General features: G+C 43.0%; 3 protein-coding genes across 3 annotated transcripts; 1 reads left to right on the forward strand and 2 right to left on the reverse strand.

Moving 5' to 3' along the window:
* Window positions 1-193: 193 nt before the first annotated feature.
* LOC148065671 (G protein-activated inward rectifier potassium channel 3-like) lies at window positions 194-4,913 on the reverse strand. The gene is made up of 3 exons (XM_087806668.1): window positions 3,554-4,913; window positions 1,888-3,031; window positions 194-1,091 (listed from the first exon to the last, which is right to left on the reverse strand). Exons 1-3 carry the CDS (start codon window positions 3,701-3,703, stop codon window positions 907-909), a joined length of 1,479 nt encoding a protein of 492 aa, XP_087662794.1. The 5' UTR covers window positions 3,704-4,913; the 3' UTR covers window positions 194-906.
* A 92-nt stretch (window positions 4,914-5,005) lies between these two features.
* On the reverse strand, window positions 5,006-15,098 carry zw10 (zw10 kinetochore protein). Its single transcript, XM_087806667.1, has 16 exons — window positions 14,915-15,098; window positions 14,380-14,514; window positions 14,196-14,297; window positions 13,911-13,988; window positions 13,670-13,829; window positions 13,052-13,204; window positions 12,774-12,971; window positions 11,474-11,610; window positions 11,229-11,411; window positions 10,956-11,173; window positions 9,544-9,615; window positions 9,312-9,481; window positions 6,591-6,721; window positions 6,391-6,522; window positions 5,459-5,661; window positions 5,006-5,342 (listed from the first exon to the last, which is right to left on the reverse strand). Exons 1-16 carry the CDS (start codon window positions 15,017-15,019, stop codon window positions 5,222-5,224), a joined length of 2,298 nt encoding a protein of 765 aa, XP_087662793.1. The 5' UTR covers window positions 15,020-15,098; the 3' UTR covers window positions 5,006-5,221.
* A 1,332-nt stretch (window positions 15,099-16,430) lies between these two features.
* Window positions 16,431-20,204, forward strand: mks1 (MKS transition zone complex subunit 1). Its single transcript, XM_087807183.1, has 18 exons — window positions 16,431-16,672; window positions 16,738-16,859; window positions 16,967-17,019; window positions 17,097-17,264; window positions 17,387-17,484; window positions 17,558-17,677; window positions 17,776-17,880; window positions 18,038-18,146; window positions 18,210-18,266; window positions 18,327-18,369; window positions 18,438-18,500; window positions 18,564-18,634; window positions 18,693-18,762; window positions 18,827-18,934; window positions 19,015-19,148; window positions 19,588-19,670; window positions 19,743-19,840; window positions 19,906-20,204. Exons 1-18 carry the CDS (start codon window positions 16,602-16,604, stop codon window positions 20,007-20,009), a joined length of 1,677 nt encoding a protein of 558 aa, XP_087663309.1. The 5' UTR covers window positions 16,431-16,601; the 3' UTR covers window positions 20,010-20,204.
* Window positions 20,205-20,269: the final 65 nt, after the last annotated feature.

Below are 20,269 nucleotides of genomic sequence, written 5' to 3' on the forward strand. Positions count from 1 at the left end.
TGTATTTTGATTAGCATTATTTTATTCCTCACTCACTGGGATTTGAATTGTCTCAGAAGATTTACCAAAATATTAAACATACAACATGTAAAAAAGTAGATATAAAATCGGTCATAAACAAAATGTTAAATTTAATATAATTCAGATGAAAAAACATTAACAAGTGGTTGCAGTTGAAGTTTTCTTTATTTCTTCTCTTATGGGTTATGAACAGCTTAAGTTGATCAAAAACAATATATTGTTTGAAAAAAAAAATATGAGGAAATTAAAATATTGGTTAAAAAACAATATTGGAATAGAAAATAGAGACATATTGATCCCTGAAGGAGAAATTCTGTTTAATAAACTGTTATATAAAAGTCGACATAGAAAAGCAGCCAATAGACAAAACAAATCGATATTTATTTAACATTTTATTTTATTTTTCCATTATTGTGTAGTTTTCCTACTTCAGTCCAGAGAAGTTATATCCAAATATTGTTTTTAAGACATTATTATTCCACACCAGCTGCTCTGAACTCACACATCACACGTCAGACTAATTCGTCATAATCCAAGTCAGTTTGGGTCAAAGTTCAAAGGTCATGATACAGATTTAATGAGCGCAGGGAGAGTTCAAAGTTCATCGGCATCTGAAATCAAATGTGTTTCACCAGAGAAGGTAGAAATTCTTGAGCTCCACTGTTTTCTTCTGGATGTTTTCAGAAATATTGATGGACGTTGATGGACGTGTGAAGACGTATGTTCTCTGAAGACGCGTCTCACACGAGCCTCGTTCCTCTGAGGAGCAGCCTTGAGGGTTGAGGACGTAGAAGATTCATGATGTTTTCTAAACATGTTCCTCAGACACAGTCTCACACGGACACATCTTCAGCAGAAACACAGCGACCAGAACTTCATGAGGTCTCAAGAAGCTCCGTTCCTCGCTCGGTCCTTCTCGCTGAGCTTGGACATCTGGACCTCAAAGGTCTTGTCGAAGGCGCTGTAGTCCACCCTGAAGGCTCCTTTCTCCAGGGAGATGCAGGACTCGAAGCGATGACCCCACAGGATCTCGTCCTCGGTGTACGACGTCCTCGCCTGGCAGGTCATTCCTTGAAGAACCAGAGGTTTTTTTTAATCATCCTCTGAGACACTTTCAGCAGTTTAGTCCAAATGATCGAGAAGTTTCACCGAAGCTCAAGAAATAACAAAGTTATCAGTTTCATCAGAATATTTGAATAATTTAAATGTTGAAATTTCAATTTAGTGATGTTTTCTTTTATTTATTTAGATTTTTTTTAAGCATTTAATTATTTGTTTAGAATTCTTTGGTTCAATCATTTTATGTTGAAAGGTTTTCTTTCTTTTTTTTTTATCACAAAATGGCAATATTTAAAAAAAATGTATAGTTTTTTTTGTTTACACAGAGTTTGATTTTCTAATACGAATAATTAAAAATTCTCATTAAGATTTTTTTTTATTGTTATTTTAAACTGTAAATTAAAAATCATTAATATATTTATAAAATATTCAAATTGTTAAATTCAATTATTCAAAAAATGTTTTTATTTAATACTTTCTAAGCATTTTTATTTTTATTCTTAACACATGATCCAGTAGCTCTGAGCTCTGTTGGTTCTGTCTGGAGACTCTATTATAACAACATTTATATTGAATATAAAAGACTATGAATAAAAAAATATTGAATTTAGAACTTCTATAACATCAAACTATGTTCGATTCTTTAAATACAGTTATTAAAAAAAATAATTCAAAATTTCAATACAGACTTTATTTAATTCTATTCTAAAAATTAAATGCTTAAAAAAAACATCGATTCAATTAAAAAAAAGAAGAAACATTTGAAATGTTAAATCAGTTCAACGCTCATCAAAGTGAGTGACAGACCTGAAGCCTCCACGATGCCTTCGAGGATGACGATGATCTCGAAAGATTCCCGCGTCAGACGTTGGGCTCCGACCTCCCAGAAGGGGCTGCAGGGGTTGATGACGTGGGTGATGGTCTGCGGCTCCACCAGCAGCAGCCGGTCTCCTCCGGTGTCGTAGCCCAGGTTGATCTCCGACTGCTCCAGGGGGATGAACTCCCCTTCCTTGGTCTGCCTGGACCGGATCAGCTTGGCCCGGACCTTGGCGTCCACCATGTGGCTCTCCCGGAGGTCCCCGATGCGGAAGAGCATGCAGAGCCGCCCGTCTCGCTCGCACACCACACAGTGTTTGCTGAAGATCAGCGTCTGCGCTCGCTGCTGCGGCCGCGAGATCTTCACGAACATGCAGCCCACCATCAGCGCGTCGATGATGGAGCCCAGGATGGACTGGACCATCAGCAGCACCGTGCCCTCGGGGCAGTGAGACGTCACCATCCTGGAGCCGTAGCCGATGGTCCTCTGGCTCTCCAGGGACAGCAGCAGCGCCGACAGGAACCCGTCCACGTTCTGGTAGCAGGCCTTCCACTGGAGGTCCTGCACGTGAGCCACGTCGTCTCGCAACCAGGCGCCCAGGAGGTAGATCCCCCCGAAGAGGACCCACGTGAGGATGTAGCACATGGTGAAGACCAGGAGGAACCAGCGGTACTTCAGGTCCACCAGAGTGGTGAAGATGTCGCAGAGGAAGCGGCTCTTGTCCGCGATGGGACCCAGGTTCACCTGACACTTGCCGTCCTTGGCCACGTAGCGCTGGCGCCCCACGGTGATGTGAAGAGACGCCTCGTCCCCCAGGAGCTTACAGCGCTTCCTGTGGGTCCTGGACACGTTCTTGTCCGGAGCAGGACTGCTGCTCAAGGAACCTCGGGAATGCCACTTGGAGCCGAAGTGTTTCAGCCTCAGGCTGTGCTGGGAACGCCGGGACTTGGGAGCTTCTGCGATGGTCTCCAGGGCGGTCTCCAGAGCCGGATCCTGCCGGGTCGCAGGGTTCTGGGCAGGAGGGATCTCTTGGGACGTGGAGAAGGAAGAACCTTCCAAAGAGCTCAGAATGTTCCTGGACAGGTTTTTCTTGGAGACCATGTTGCCTGATGGGTCTGTGAGTTCACTGGACGTCTGAAGATAAAGATCAATATTCAGCCTTGAAAGATCATGTTCATCAGTGGCTCCAGAATATTGAAGGAATTTAACATTTTTTAAATGAATTCTATCATTTCTATGTTGAAAGGTTGAAATGTTAAAAAAAATTCTAAATGAATTAATTTACACACAGTTTGATTTGTCGTTATTCAAATAATTAAAAAATAAAATGTCTAAATTCCATATTTTTTAATTCATATTATTTTTAATTCAATATAAAAATGATAGTATTTTTCTACATTGTCACATGATCGTCTACGCCTCACATGATTGGATGAAATGTCAATATCGCAGGAAAAATTTAATACATGAAAATATTCAAACTTTTAATTTCAAACAACCTTTAAATAAGAAATCATTCAATTCAATTATTCGAAAAATAATTGAACGCTTGAAAGAAATGTAAGGATTCAACTCAAACTTAGATGCTAAAGTTTCTTTAAATACACTTCCTGTCGCCACGATAGACCTTCAGACATGAGGTTCTAATGGACTCACGTGGGGCTCCGGTGGACGCAGAGGTTCAGCCGTGAGAGTCTGACGAAGGATGTTCCTGCGAGACTCCAGCGTCCTCCGTCTCCGAGCGTTCTTCTGCAGCTTCTCTCTGCTGCACATCACCGACGAGATCATCCCCGAGGGTTTAAACATGACTTCAACGAGCTCCTGCCACCAGAGGTGCTCGGATCAGACTCTTGGGATGAAGGACACATGCGGGGATTATGGGTAAATCCTTGAACTTAATCTGAGGAATGTGAAGAAACAGTGGATTTAAAAGATTACTACGTGTATCTGACGGAGAGATTAGAGATTCGACCACATTTCCCACAATTCTTTTCTTTTGTAAAACACATTAAACCAACTTCTATTATCTTCGTCATCATGATGTCAGTTAAACATCATCAGAATCTATTGTTCAAGTCTTCGTCTAAAAGGTGTTTAAATTAAATTAAAGTTTTACGTATTGGCGATGGGAGAATATTGACCAGATAAATCATTTATCTATTATTAGGAATCATTATTATTATTATTATTAGGAAGAACAATTGAAAATACTTTCAAGATGGAAACAAATAAACCAGGCTGTTGTGTAAAGTTATTAAAGTGGAGCCAAATTACAGTAAATATATGTTAAATTCTAAATTAAAATACAAACATTTACATGTCATTTACATTCAAGTTGAGAATGTCACATGTTCTGAGCCCTCGATAAAAAACAAACAAAAAAAGATTTTAGTCAAATCCTCAGTTGTACAAAGTTATATTATCATGACCTTGAGAAATTCATCTCCAGGTACCTCCTCCAGGTCACATCAGCTGATGCTTCCAGATGTTTCCTCAGCCTCCCTAAGAAAGAAGCGACTGTTTCCTCCTCCTTTAAGAATCTCTGCTCTCCAGAATAATCCCCTTCATGTCGGTGATCTATGGACCTGTAAACAAATCTTCAGGACGTCGTCCATCAGTGACCTCAGACTTCATCACACGAGGGTCTAAAATCTAAAACATATTCACTGCTGACGAGTCCTTGACTTATGGTCTCTTTTTTGTTTTTAACAAAAGTATCAAATGACATTCCTGCGTTTTCTTCCTCTAAAGCTTCCAATTGTTTGAACCGTATTTTATTCTCAGAGCTGCAGGAAGAACTCAAACGAAGAGAAAAGGAAAACAAAATTCTGCACCAGGATCAATTATTTACGACTTTCTGAAACGATTGACTTTCGATCGATCAGCTGCTCAGACAAAAACTTTTGTGAACCATTTCCTGCAAAAAACATTTACGGATTAAATCATGTATCTTTAACAAGGCATCGTGTTCAGTGAGAAACTAAAAAGGACCAAAGGTTGAGCCCTGTGGGACTCCAAAATACAGACTGCTATAAAACACACAAGACACAATGTCTCACACTCCTCCCTGAACTCAGCCCACAAGATGAAGTGAGGATGACACGGAAGTTGTGAAAAGCTTTTGGTTTATTTAGATATAAATACATGTTGACGTCACACTCGGTGCGAGTGGAACCACGTCGAGGTTCTGGAAGCAGACGTTAGAAGAATCAGGCGACAGATGGTCAACGACTGCTTACACAAGTGCTCATGATGGAAACGACGCCGAAGGACTTGAATAATCTCACAGAATTGATTACAGATTAAAGAGTACGTGTCAGAGTTCTACTTGATCTTGGCGAGGGCCGCGGCTCTTCTCTCCGTGTTCTGGAACAAGGCTCGGATCAGGTTCTTCAGCTCCGAGCTGGAGAACTCCAGCGCCAGAGGACCTTTTCCGTCCGTCCACCTGCAGACGAGTCACATTCACGCTTCATTCTTCGACATGTTGTCAGTAAATGTAAGAACATAAACAAAGATTTCTACGCCAGTATATCAGAGTCATCAGAACAGACAGGTGCTCACCTGTCCACGATGTCCTGCATGCTGGCTCGCAGCACGATGACCAGCTCCTTGAAGGTTCCCCACTTCTTCACGTACAGCGGCACCTCCTCCTGGTACCTTCTGTTCTTGTGCTCCTCGGCCAGAGGGATGAAGACCAGAGGACCTTCCTCGATGAGGGTCTGACACAGAGTGTGCAGGTGCTCGCTGTCCTCGGAGGAGATGTCCTGGTGTCCAGAGGAGCAGTTAAAACAAGACCAGAACGTCCAAGTCAGTTCAGGAATGACTTTAAAACAGACCTGAGCAGAGAAGCTCAAGAACTGTAGTCGTGTGGAAGAGATCAAAGTAAAAACCCATCCAACCAGAAACATTAGTTTTTTGTTAGTTGCAACTCAAATTAATTCTCTTTTTAAAATACTTTAACAATTACAAACCATTTCATCGACGTAAAAAAAATACGTCCGTGTTCTTGACACTCGTCAGGAACACGTCTTTGTTTACTCTGATACAAACATGTGATTTATTTGTAGATAAACTTCACGACCACTTAACTTATGGTGCCAACAAAACAGAGGAAACTCCCATGATGCCTTTCTACACACGGCTCTATTTAGTAATGGCTACAACGCTGGCTGGGCGGCAAAGCATGACGGGAGCCGTTTAGGTCACGATTAGCGAGAGGGTTGTTGAAACGGACGAGTTCAAGCAGATGTTGTTAATGTGAACATGAGTGAAACATTAATTAGTCACTACTTTGCTTGTAATTATGTTGGTTTTTTCCCTTATTTTTGGTAATAAAGCACCATTTGTTTTATCCTCCCTTCGTTTGATGACTCGTGCATTGACTTAAAGACAAAATTAACTATTTAATTTGACAAGGAAGTGTCTCTAATTAAAAATAACACGAACCGACTGGTTTTTTTCTCAGAATACAAAATGAGGGTCAAAGGTCAAACCTCCAGCAGCATGATCTTGGCGATGACCTCAGTGATGGCCGTGTTCAGCAGGTTCCCCATGGCTTTACAGTAGATGCTGACGGGCAGCACGTCCTGCCACACGGTGCCCAGCTGCTTGAGCTGGTGGATGACCTGAGCACGGACACAAGTTCAAGGACTGACGGTGAAGGGTCAAAGGTCATCCATCATCCGTCGGGCACCTGTCGCACGGCCTTGCTGGCGGCGATGTAGTTGTCCTCGTCGTCCAGGTTGGAGAAGTTGTGAGCGGTGGAGAGTCTTTCCAAGAGTTCGGCTCTCTGGACGTTGAGCTGAGCCAAGAAGCACTGAGCGCCTGAGGAGACACGACCTCGTCATCACGACCTCGTCTTCACGACCTCGCCATCACGACCTCGTCATCACGACCTCGTCTTCACGACCTCGTCATCACGACCTCGTCATCACGACCTCGTCATCACGACCTCGTCTTCACGACCTCGTCATCACGACCTCGTCATCACGACCTCGTCATCACGACCTCGCCATCACGACCTCGCCATCACGACCTCGTCTTCACGACCTCGTCATCACGACCTCGTCATCACGACCTCGTCATCACGACCTCGCCATCACGACCTCGCCATCACGACCTCGCCATCACGACCTCGTCTTCACGACCTGGCCATCACGACCTCGTCTTCACGACCTCGTCTTCACGACCTCGTCATCACGACCTCGTCATCACGACCTCGTCTTCACGACCTGGCCATCACGACCTCGTCTTCACGACCTCGTCTTCACGACCTCGTCATCACGACCTCGTCTTCACGACCTCGTCATCACGACCTCGTCATCACGACCTCGTCATCACGACCTCGTCATCACGACCTCGTCATCACGACCTCGTCATCACGACCTCGTCTTCACGACCTCGTCATCACGACCTCGTCATCACGACCTCGTCATCACGACCTCGCCATCACGACCTCGCCATCACGACCTCGTCTTCACGACCTCGTCATCACGACCTCGTCATCACGACCTCGTCATCACGACCTCGCCATCACGACCTCGCCATCACGACCTCGTCTTCACGACCTGGCCATCACGACCTCGTCTTCACGACCTCGTCTTCACGACCTCGTCATCACGACCTCGTCATCACGACCTCGTCATCACGACCTCGCCATCACGACCTCGCCATCACGACCTCGCCATCACGACCTCGCCATCACGACCTCGTCTTCACGACCTCGTCATCACGACCTCGTCATCACGACCTCGTCATCACGACCTCGTCATCACGACCTCGTCATCACGACCTCGTCTTCACGACCTCGTCTTCACGACCTCGTCATCACGACCTCGTCATCACGACCTCGTCATCACGACCTCGCCATCACGACCTCGTCTTCACGACCTCGTCTTCACGACCTCGTCATCACGACCTCGTCATCACGACCTCGTCATCACGACCTCGCCATCACGACCTCGCCATCACGACCTCGTCTTCACGACCTCGTCATCACGACCTCGTCATCACGACCTCGTCATCACGACCTCGTCATCACGACCTCGTCTTCACGACCTCGTCTTCACGACCTCGTCATCACGACCTCGTCATCACGACCTCGCCATCACGACCTCGCCATCACGACCTCGCCATCACGACCTCGCCATCACGACCTCGCCATCACGACCTCGCCATCACGACCTCGCCATCACGACCTCGTCATCAGGACCTCGTCATCACGACCTCGCCATCACGACCTCGTCATCACGACCTCGTCATCACGACCTCGTCATCACGACCTCGCCATCACGACCTCGTCATCACGACCTCGTCATCACGACCTCGCCATCACGACCTCGTCATCACGACCTCGTCATCACGACCTCGTCATCACGACCTCGTCATCAGGACCACGTCATCACGACCTCGTCTTCACGACCTCGTCATCACGACCTCGCCATCACGACCTCGCCATCACGACCTCGTCATCACGACCTCGTCATCACGACCTCGTCATCACGACCTCGTCATCAGGACCACGTCATCACGACCTCGTCTTCACGACCTCGTCATCACGACCTCGTCATCACGACCTCGTCATCACGACCTCGTCATCACGACCTCGTCATCACGACCTCGTCATCAGGACCACGTCATCACGACCTCGTCTTCACGACCTCGTCATCACGACCTCGTCATCACGACCTCGTCATCACGACCTCGTCATCACGACCTGGCCATCACGACCTCGCCATCACGACCTCGTCATCACGACCTCGCCATCACGACCTCGTCATCACGACCTCGCCATCACGACCTCGTCATCACGACCTCGTCATCACGACCTCGTCTTCACGACCTCGTCGTCACGACCTCGTCATCACGACCTCGCCATCACGACCTCGTCATCACGACCTCGTCATCACGACCTCGTCATCACTTGCATCTTAAAACCACTGCTTGAGTAATACTGCCATTCTTTTTATGTATTCAAGTCTTTGTCGACGTACAACTGCTGCTGGTGCTTGATGGTGAAATGAGATGAATTGATTTAAAAATTAACTTGAATAATCATCTTGATCCAAATTTTGACCTGAAAAATATGCACATAATTATAAATAATAACCAAATTGTAGCTGCAATCAAAATCAATATACGACTCTGAATACGTTAAAATGTGAATCATCAGTCATTAAAAATTCACAGAACAAAAAGGATTCGTCTAAATCACTGGTTCATGTAAACGTACTTGTTGCGCTTTTTTAATAGAAACAACCGAAAAAAAAACACTGAAAAAAAGCTTCGTCTCCGTCAACTCTCGTTTTTGCCGCCACCTACTGTAGAGTCGGCGTCAGTGTTTCTTTTTTAATGCTATTCTTGAAAATGTAATTCTAGTAAAACCCGACAACTTCGATCCATTTCAAACGATTACCCAGCTTTCTGAATCCAGGCACGAGGTCCACGAAGGTGGCGACGCCCTCGTTGAGCGGCTGCGGGAGCTGACCCCTGAAGTGGTGCCCCAGGGTGAGCAGGTGGTGGGCCAGGTACATGCAGTTGTTGTGCTGGATAGCGGCCAGGTGCGGGAACTTGAGCAGGTTCTCCCTGCGAGACGGAGACGCCGGGATGAGCTCGGCTTCAACCGCGACACACTCGGGGTCACTCACTTGTGGTAGGTGGGCACCACGTCGTAGAAGAGCTGGAAGATGTTCCTCACGGTGAAGAAGAGCTGCAGAGCGCTGGAGCAGAGACGGGTTAGTGGGACACGAGGGTTTCAAAGAGACGACAGTGACTCTGGGCAGATTCTTACCGTCCATCAGAATAAAACAACTTGTACTTCAGTGAATACGTTCTTAGTTTTAAAGAAAGGAAAACAGGGATCATGAATGAAAGTAAACGAGAACCATCAGAATATTCAATGCTTGAATTCAATATCAAATGTAGACACTTGGAGTTTCTTTTTATTCAAATGTTTTAGTATTCAAGTTTTTCTGGAACAATAGAATTCAATTGAAAAGTTTCAATATTTTCAAGATAAATCCATTTTCTCTCTTTTTTAATTGTTCTTATTCCAATAATATTTAAACAATTTTCCAAATTAAATATCTTTTTCATTTGTAGTCTTATAAATTCAATATACATGTTGGTATACTAGTGATGGCAGACAATACCAACAGAGCACAGAGCTACTGATCAAACTTTTAGCCAATCATGCGACACTATTATAACAACGTTTTTACGTGGAATTTAAAAGGCTGCTAATGAAAAAGTATTGCATTTATAAAACATATACATTAATTCTTTAAATGAGGATATCAAACGATCAAATGTATTTTATTTATTTATAAAAACATGATTCAACCTTTCATTATAGAAATTATTAGATAAATATATAAATAACAACATTTCAGCATCAAAGTTTCCACATTTAAAATGTAAAACAGTTGAATATTCTGCTGGCTCTGATTTACTTAATGTTTCCTGATGAGAGACAGGAGGCTCTCTGAGGACGTACCACTGAGTGGAGCTGATATACTAGATGTTTCATGATGATAGACGTACCACTGAGTGGAGCTGATATACTAGATGTTTCATGATGAGAGACGTACCACTGAGTGGAGCTGATATACTAGATGTTTCATGATGAGAGACGTACCACTGAGTGGAGCTGATATACTAGATGTTTCATGATGAGAGACGTACCACTGAGTGGAGCTGATATACTAGATGTTTCATGATGATAGACGTACCACTGAGTGGAGCTGATATACTAGATGTTTCATGATGATAGACGTACCACTGAGTGGAGCTGATATACTAGATGTTTCATGATGAGAGACGTACCACTGAGTGGAGCTGATATACTAGATGTTTCATGATGAGAGACGTACCACTGAGTGGAGCTGATATACTAGATGTTTCATGATGAGAGACGTACCACTGAGTGGAGCTGATATACTAGATGTTTCATGATGAGAGACGTACCACTGAGTGGAGCTGATATACTAGATGTTTCATGATGATAGACGTACCACTGAGTGGAGCTGATATACTAGATGTTTCATGATGATAGACGTACCACTGAGTGGAGCTGCCCACGGCCTCACACATGGTGTTGAGCGCCAGCTCCATCAGCTGCTGCACCGACTCGCTGATGCGACACGCCGGCAGACACAGGCTTCCAGCCGAGAGCTGCTTCGGGTTCTCCATCTTGACCTGGTCCTTCTCTTGCTTGACCTTCACTTCGGCACCTGGAGCAGGAAGCTTCGGGAGGCACAGCTTGGACTGCGGTGTGATCTAGACCCGAACCAAAGTCAGGTCCGAGAACTTCAACCGTTTCTGCTCGTCATACCTTCACCGTGTTGTGCATCTTGGACGTCATGAGTTTTCGCGCCGCCACGATCACGTCTTTGCACTTCTTGCTGGCAAAGTGACAGTTGACGTTCCGGGCGTATTTGAGGAGGTCGGTGGAGTCGCCTCGCAGATACTTCATCTCCTTCAGAGACCTCTCAAACACCTCCGTCTCCTTGATGACCTGCAGGATCCACGGATCAAGCGTCACTGAACCACTGAAGCAAACGTGTCGTCGGTTCTCACCGTGTTGTACTGCTCCAGCTGGCTGCTGTTGGCGGGGATGGAGTGGAGGAGGCACTCGTGAATGATGCACTGAGAGATGTCCTCCCAGACCAGCTCGCCCATGATGGCAGAGAGCTTCTTATCGCCAATACACACATCTGGAGGAAGGAACAGTTGGACAGTATCGTAATAGCTCTGAGTTAGCTAGAGTGTGTATGGGTTGATCATCACAAGTCTAAATTAAAACTCGTTCAGCTCGTTTCAATGAGGACAAGCAGTCGCCTCCTGCTCACTGGTGGGGTGAGGGGTTAAAATCTATGGATCAGAATCTACTGATGGTTCCTGAACTTCCGGACCAGAGGAGAGAAATCCTTCCAGACTGTTGCTCCTAAGCTTTGGAACCATCTCTGTGTTTGATGATCTACTGACTCCTTCAAGAAACATCTGTGTTTGATGATCTACTGACTCCTTCAAGAAACATCTGTGTTTGATGATCTACTGACTCCTTCAAGAAACATCTGTGTTTGATGATCTACTGACTCCTTCTAGAAACATCTGTGTTTGATGATCTACTGACTCCTTCAAGAAACATCTGTGTTTGATGATCTACTGACTCCTTCAAGAAACATCTGTGTTTGATGATCTACTGACTCCTTCAAGAAACATCTGTGTTTGATGATCTACTGACTCCTCAAGAAACATCTGTGTTTGATGATCTACTGACTCCTTCAAGAAACATCTGTGTTTGATGATCTACTGACTCCTTCAAGAAACATCTGTGTTTGATGATCTACTGACTCCTTCAAGAAACATGTGTGTTTGATGATCTACTGACTCCTTCAAGAAACATCTGTGTTTGATGATCTACTGACTCCTTCAAGAAACATCTGTGTTTGATGATCTACTGACTCCTTCAAGAAACATCTGTGTTTGATGATCTACTGACTCCTTCAAGAAACATCTGTGTTTGATGATCTACTGACTCCTTTAAGAAACATCTGTGTTTGATGATCTACTGACTCCTTCAAGAAACATCTCTGTGTTTGATGATCTACTGACTCCTTCAAGAAACATCTGTGTTTGATGATCTACTGACTCCTTCAAGAAACATCTGAAGACATTTTTCCTTGATCTTCTGAGACTCCTGTGTTATTCTTATGTTGATCTTTTAAAGTATATATTTGATTGAATATTGTTTTTGATTGTTCAAGCGCTTTGTGACCCTGGTCTGGAAAGATCTTTACAAATAACCATCACTTACTTACTATTGTTTGTTCATGCTAAAGTGTTAATAATGTCAGTGAAAATGATGGAACTTTACCCAGCAGGTGAGCGTGAAGCGTCTTCAGCACCAGCAGCAGTTTGTTGTACACCTGAGACGGAGTCGATCGTTCCTCCCGAGTCTCCTGCGTACACTGCAGCGCCAGCGTCGTTCCCTCTTCCTGCTGCTCCGTCACGTTCACCGACAGCGACGGATAAATCACCAGCGGCTTCAGCACGTTCTTCAACAACACCTGACCTGAATGAGACGCATCGTTAGTGTCGTAGATCAGGCATTAACTGATCTGGAGTCTGATCTGGACAGAGATGTTTACTTACTGAAGAGCTTGATCTTGTGCTGCAGGTCTCCCTGGATGGACAGAGCCTGCAGGACGCTCTGCAGCAGAGGTGGTGGTCCTGGTTCACCGTCCTTACTGGAGACATGGGTCAACTTCAGCTCCACTTTCAGAAGCGACTTGAGACCTGCAGGCTCTACCAAAAGACAAAAGGATCATCAACTTGATTCTGATTTAAACAACTCCCAGTGTAAACACTTAATTTCTCGCAGCTTTATTGCCTCGCTTTGCTTTTCCTCCAACATGTTAAACAGAAAATAAATACAAATCCTGACGCAGTTCAGACCAACACTTTCATCATATGTTTCAACGTGAAAAATGTTTTCTGAGACCTACTGACGGCTGGTAAAAAGAAGGCTAGAGTAAAAAAGAAAGGTGTTATTTTAAAATAATATTCAAGTTTGTCTTTAACTATTGGTTTAACTCATACATTCCACCTGCTCCATTCTTCCAAAATAGCTGCCTCACCTAGATTCTGCTTCTGATCTTATAAGAGTAGAAGTAACAGCAAGATGTTGTAATTATTACTCACAAGTTGGTTAAAACAAGAGAGAGTTGAATTGAGTTCCATATCTGTAAGATACAAATTTAATCATCTAACCTTTCGAGGACGGTAGCTTCCAGATAACAAGATGTTTCCACTCGTCGCTGAGATGGTAAATCAAGTTCTCTCGTTGTACAACCAACTCGGAGTGGAGAGCAGTGAGCAAGGGAAGCTGGGAAGTTTTCCATCTCTTCAGTGATTCAACACTGGACCTTGCCTAAAAGATACAAAGATATTCCACTATAGGTCGAAACAAAACTAACACAGAAATGTCCAAAATTATTGAAGTTTGTTTCACCCTTTCCAGCTGGTTTGCTGCATCGACATATTTTTTCTCTTTTAAGGCTTTGCTGTATCGCTCCATCGCATTGTGGAACTGGGGAAAGAAAAAAGATGTAAAAGACAGGTACGGAAAGAAAACAGGAATTCTGGAAGAGATCATTCGGACAACAAACCCCAACATTTATTTTTAATGTGCCACAGGGGAGATTTAAATAATAATCTAAACCTACTTGGTGAAAGATAAAAGATCAAGACATAATCTCAAGACCTTTTTAAGGGAACCATCCAGATTATTTCTCACCTCTTTCAGGTGACCAAGCATTGTAATAATAATAGTGTTCTTCTCCAGCTGATGCTTCAATTTGGTGTACTCTGCCACAGCACCATGAAGATTCTCCTGCACCTGAATTAAAAACACAATTAAATACATATTATGCATCCAGGAGTTTGAGAGCAAAGTATTCATGTCACAAGTTTTAAAAAACCTCGATCTCGATGCAGTTTTTCAGAGCGCCCATTTCTTTGGAAACCTCGTCCACCTGAACCATGAGCTCTTCAGATCCCTGGAGACCAGGCAGGAAGTCATTGTAGCGTTTGTTCATCATGTCACAAACTTCCTCCTGAAGTGCAAACAAAATGATGTTATTATCATAAAACATCAAAATGACTTTCAGGGAGTCAAATTAAAACCAGTAATCGTCGAGAAAGGTAGAAATATGTAATCGGTATTTAATCTACTGAGAGTATTTTTACAATAGTTTTATAAAGTGGTAATAATACAAGTAAATCTCACTATAATGCAGAACTAACGGAGCCACGTAGTTACTGTTAGCAAAGTAGTTGAAAAACCGTGCTCTACTTATTTTAAATAATACAATTGCAATTGTCTTAAAAAACACACCAAGTTATTTCTCTAAAGCTAAACATTTAAAACCATAACTTTGAATTCATATTTTAAACAGAATCCTCCAACTTTATCTCTCAACAACGTAGCAAAGCTAACGGCTAAGCTAGCATCACCTTAGTGTCCTCCACCTTCCGCGACATCTTGCTGATCTTCCCAGAGAGGTCTTCCTTCTCCAGCTTCCCTGAGCTGGCGAGGACTTCAGTCACAAACGACGACATGATGTTTGCAATAATATAAATGTTGTGAAAATAACAATTCTGACAGCTCAGCGTTAGATCTGATGCCAACCCGCCAGGCGCGCTGATTGGTCCATGATCTTCTTCTTGTTGGTGGTCTGCAACCAGCAGAGATCACAGTTACTGCTACCTACAGGTCAAAGGGGGAATTACAGTCTGAATACACACCCCTACACAAGACTGTGTCGGTAAATATACATTTATTATTTGTGTCTTGAACGTTTTTAATGATTGAAAATAGACAAACTATAATGTCATTGATTTAACATTTAATTTGAGTGAGTCAAAATCATTTTATGTTCAGTTTCTATACAGTGGACTGGATGTACAGACTTGACTAAAGTAGGTCTTACAAATATTTTCCATTAAATATGAATTTCTAGCCACGTATTTTTACAGCATCTGGATCTTCATTACTGCGATTCTTGGCCGTGTATTTTTCAATGCAATAATACATTCAAATGTATATTATGTTAACTTCAATGTGTTAGCAATTCAATGCACAAAATATTATATATTATATATATATTATATAATAAATTGTTTTTTTCCAATTAGCCACAGCAATTATTTATAAAAATAAGAACAAGAAAAAAGAGAAATAAAGAGATAGAACAAGATGATACAAACTTAGTCTAAAGATAAAGAACAAAAACATATGTAAATGTAAACATTTCTGGTAAGAAATTCTGTTTATATTTTGTTTGTAGTATTTGTAATATTTTTTAGTTATCTATTTATTATTATTATTGTTATTTTTCTCACTTCTATTTACGTTGATTGTTTTTTTTATTATTATTATATAAATTTACGGTTTGTGTGTGTTGTTTTGTTGTGTTGTGTGATTGTGAAGAATTAATAAAACCTTAGAAAAAAAGAAAATCATGGCAATGAAATTTGTTTTTACACTTTTATATATATATTTAAATTATATATATATTTAAAATGAATTGTTGTACAATTAATTGTTTACAGTTATTATATTTTCAACATTGTTTTTTTCACATTGAATAAGGCCCTATGTTTATTAATAAAGTGCGAAAATGTGATGGTTTCTCAGTGTTAGTAGAAACATTAAATAAGAGTTGTTGTTTTTACCAAAAAGTTTAAAGAACTATGTTTCTAGCTTGAGATGATATTTAAAAAAGACAACTTCTCACGAGCACGTACATGTGAGTAAATACAAAACCATCAAAATCCGATTCAAACTCAACTATTTTATTTACATCAGTATCAATAAGACTTTATAATTTTATTTTTTTCTATTAAACACAAAACAATCACCGTAAATCCACGAATCACCGACAGGTGGCGGTAACGCTGCGTGCGCGAGTTTCCGCGTTTATCCAAAGAAGAAGAATCTCCATGACAACGTAGACTGCGGAGCGTTCATGCGTCTCAGGAGTATTGAAAGTGATTTTAAATCCCTTCTTTAACATGGCGGTTGATCCTGTGTGGATTTAAACTCTGCATCTTTTAAGTAATGTATTAAATTATGGAAGTATTTCACGGATGAAGCTACGTTTGCTAACATTAGCCGCTAGCTTCCTGCAGATCAACAGCCATGTCTAGTTGTTGTGAGTCTGGAGAAGCTGTTTATCGCTCACGAGATGCTGTTAAAAATCTCAAGATAAGGTAAGAAATTGCGTTCAATCGATTGCAGACGATCATCTGTGTTTCTAATGGTGTTTGAATGTTAGGGTGCGAGTGGAGAGAGTGACCTCCACAGCGACCCTCTCACAGCACCTCCAGCAGCAGGTCTTGTCTCAGGAGGACCGAGGAGCGATTGAACTGGAGACCCTGACCTCCATGAGTCCCACAGGTACACTAGACAAGATCTGTGATCATTGGTTTGAAAGCTTCATTCAGGTCACTTTGCTAAGTGTTGTTAAAAACCTGATCGTAAATCTTTTGTTTACTTGTTTACAGGTGACAACGACGAGGAAATAGTCATTGGATGGCAGGAGAAACTGTTCAGTCAGGTAACTGTGTTGAGAAATTCATCAACAAGATTCAAGTGAAACATGTGGATCAACTCACTGAACATCTGTGGCTCCAGTATGAAATGGATTTATTCCAGAACGAGGCTGCCTGTCAAAGCCCACTGGACCGCCAGTACCACACGGAAGTTTCAGCGCTGAGACGAGCAAAAGGTCGTCGTAACCACCGGATCTTCACGTACACGGATCACGACCGCTACACAAGCTTCCATCCATCCCATCAGCTGGTGAGATGAAGGTGTACCACACGTGAAGGAAAACTAGTTTCTGTGTCGTTGAAACTGTTAACACAAATCTTCATATAACTCTTATTTTGTGTTTCAATTGAGTTATTTTTGTCTAAATGCAGAACAACAAAGATCTTGTGAACACGATAAAATCCAGTCCAAACTTCCTTGCGGAGCGTATGGCCAACGTGAGACAGAGACGTCAGGAGAGACGCACCATGTGGGTCAAATAGAATGTAGAATAATCACCTTCACACAGGTTTTTTTTTAAATCAATACATTCTTTTTTTCAGGGACTCAAAGACAAAGATCATCAACTGGGAGCCGACTGAGGAGTTTCTGAGGACCAGCCATGTGGTCAACAGTGTGATGCAGACCATGCACATCATGGCAGACCTGGGGCCACCTGGAGGGTCAGTCGAAAGTCACGTTTATCACTATTTTACCACATCTTTATACGATAGAAAAACACTTGAACTTGATCAATTTTCATTTATAACCTTCTTCTCAGGTTGGGATTAAAAGATAATGAGTGTGTGTTGCTAACGATCAAGACTGACGGGAATGGAAGCGTCGTAGTGAAGCCCGACTTCAATCAAGGCAAAGAGCCCTACAGGTGAGAATCGGTGAAATAATCTTGTATAACGAGAATCAGTTTTTCCTCTTAAATACTACCAATGGAAACTTTAAAATAAAGTAAATATTAACGTATCATTCAAAAGCTGAAGCATCTGAAAGAGTCTTAAGACTAGAGGCTGAAACTTCTTGTGCAGGATCGTAACGGCAGGAGAGAAGAAAGAGGTCTGGCGTCTGCTGGTGGAGAACGTGTCTCCTGCGATGAAAGCAGAAGAGAAGGAGCGAGAGCAGAACATGTACAAAGACGTAAGAACATCCATCTGTTCCTCACAAGACCATGTTCACGAGCCTCTTGTTTTCTGACTCCAGCTCTACGTGAGACACAAGGAGTACCTGAACAGTCGAGTGGGACAGGACTTCGAGATGGTACGTGCTGTGCAGGTATTTAGAGGTTCTAGAGATGGTGACTCACTCTCTCTCCTGCAGCCTCCCGCTGGTATCCTGCGCTACGTCATGCACGGAGAAATAGGTGAAGCTCCCAGGATTAACCACCTCGCTCATCGACACAATTCAATCTAACGCCATTACAATCTGCAGTTTCAGCAAAAGGCTTCGAATACGACAACTTGTTCATCCACTTCCTGGTGGAGCTGCCCAGCAGTGAGTGACTCTCTGGTCTCTTGAGTTGTTCTTCTGAGTCTCACTGACTGCGGTTTGCTTCAGATTGGTCGAGTCTACCTTTCCAGTCGCTCTCGGGCGTCACGCAGACGTGTCGCACCAGAACCTTTGAGAAGGTGAGTGAGTTTGAAACAAGTTTGTCACACATCATGTTGAGTCTTCATGTGTCGACAGGACAACGTGGCTTTCTTCAGTTTCCCCTTCAGCTTGGAGGCGTTCTACATGAGTGAGAAGGAGAGCGACGGTGAGTCTCGTCAGACACTTGTGTTCGAGAAGAAGAGCGTTCGTTGAGACTCTTCTCTCGACAGGAGCCGTTCTTCAGTGGCCGGTTCTGTACTTGAAGGTTCTGTCTCTGGACTCTTGGCAGCGACATCGGACCGAAGGCTACGGTTATTTACTCTTCCCTGCTGTTCCTGGTACTTCATGGATTCAATGAACATCTTCTTAGACTCGCAGACGCTTCTTGTTTAATCAAAGAGTCACTTTCATGTTCAAGGTAAACACACGTTGACCTGTCAAACCTGGAGACCTCTTCAGTCGGGGACGGTTTCTGCTCTGAGACGCTTCTTCATCGGAGGCTCACCTGAGCTCGAGGACATCAGCTACGTCAGGGTTCCAGGAACTTTTAAGGTAAAAGACCTAAGATGTGTACTTGATGAGCTACGATGTTGTACCTTGAGAGTCGTTTGTTTAACACATTTAAAATGTCTTTTTTATTAACAATTGCATTACAATTTCATCAAAATTCCTTTTCAATTGATGTTCTCTGTGATGATGTTTTCATGTTGAACAGTCAAGAGTAGAACCTTCTAGCAGTTATTTCTTTGGATGATCTTCACCTCATATATTTGCTTGATGACCTGCTCTGAGAGTCTGAGGGTCACATGACCACCAAACTGCATCAGCAGGAAGATCAGTTGAGAAACCAACACAAGAAGAGTCTTTATCTCAAGTGTTGTTTGTGGCATGAGTGCAGCGGAGGAGCCTCCACATTGCAGTTACTCTTTTCTGACAATGGGGGGAGCCAGAAACAATATTTTCAATCTCACTTTTTGCTGTTTTTCTGAAGGGAGAGCGACTGAGCCGCTTTGGATTTTCTACTGAAACAACAGGAAGTGTGACCTTTAACCTTCACTGCATCCAACAGGCAAAGTAAGTCTGTGAAGTCAAGTAACGACGGCTCGATGAGTCAAATACTTGATTGGTTTGTGATGCACGTCTCAGGGCTTTTATCGACGCCAGCATGTTGAAGAAGAGAAGACAGAAGGTGTTCGAGCAGCTCGGGGGCTTCAGCCAGCAGGGGGCGGTCAGCAGCGTTCTGGGTAAAACTACATTATTAAAGGTCGTCCATGTCTGGACACAAGTACTGGAACTATCTTTCTTCCAGAGGCGTTTCAGAGGGCCCGGAGGAAGATGCAGGAGGCCAGAGAGAGTCTTCCCAGAGACCTGATCCACACCACGACCCAGATCCAGTCCGAGTCTTCGGCTTAAACACACTCGAACGAACATGGAGACATCGTTCGACGACAATCCTCACGACTGATTTTATGTTCAGAGCTCCACATATTTTATCACAGATACTCAGTTGTACATTTATTTTATTATATTGCTCAAGCTTTCAGATTTTAATACCCGTCATTTTGTATCAGTGTTTTGTACGGCCAATAAAAATTGACGTAAAACATGCATAGATTACGATCGTTCATTGAGTTGAGAGAAGAAAACGACTGATTTGTTTGTCCAATGAAACG

The sequence above is a fragment of the Callionymus lyra genome, chromosome 14, assembly GCF_982586985.1.
Source record: "Callionymus lyra chromosome 14, fCalLyr1.hap1.1, whole genome shotgun sequence".
Taxonomy (NCBI): domain Eukaryota; kingdom Metazoa; phylum Chordata; class Actinopteri; order Syngnathiformes; family Callionymidae; genus Callionymus; species Callionymus lyra.

Coding starts and splice junctions, on each gene's coding strand:
- mks1 (XM_087807183.1), top strand. CDS start 16,602: ATGTCTAGTTGTTGTGAGTCTGGAGAAGCTGTTTATCGCTCACGAGAT. Junction 17,265..17,386: donor TCCATCCATCCCATCAGCTG/GTGAGATGAAGG, acceptor GTCTAAATGCAG/AACAACAAAGATCTTGTGAA. Junction 17,485..17,557: donor CGTCAGGAGAGACGCACCAT/GTGGGTCAAATA, acceptor TCTTTTTTTCAG/GGACTCAAAGACAAAGATCA.
- LOC148065671 (XM_087806668.1), bottom strand. CDS start 3,703: ATGTTTAAACCCTCGGGGATGATCTCGTCGGTGATGTGCAGCAGAGAG. Junction 3,032..3,553: donor TGCGTCCACCGGAGCCCCAC/GTGAGTCCATTA, acceptor CTTTATCTTCAG/ACGTCCAGTGAACTCACAGA. Junction 1,092..1,887: donor AGGCATCGTGGAGGCTTCAG/GTCTGTCACTCA, acceptor TGGTTCTTCAAG/GAATGACCTGCCAGGCGAGG.
- zw10 (XM_087806667.1), bottom strand. CDS start 15,019: ATGTCGTCGTTTGTGACTGAAGTCCTCGCCAGCTCAGGGAAGCTGGAG. Junction 11,412..11,473: donor AGCTGGAGCAGTACAACACG/GTGAGAACCGAC, acceptor TGGATCCTGCAG/GTCATCAAGGAGACGGAGGT. Junction 5,343..5,458: donor ATGCAGGACATCGTGGACAG/GTGAGCACCTGT, acceptor ACTCGTCTGCAG/GTGGACGGACGGAAAAGGTC.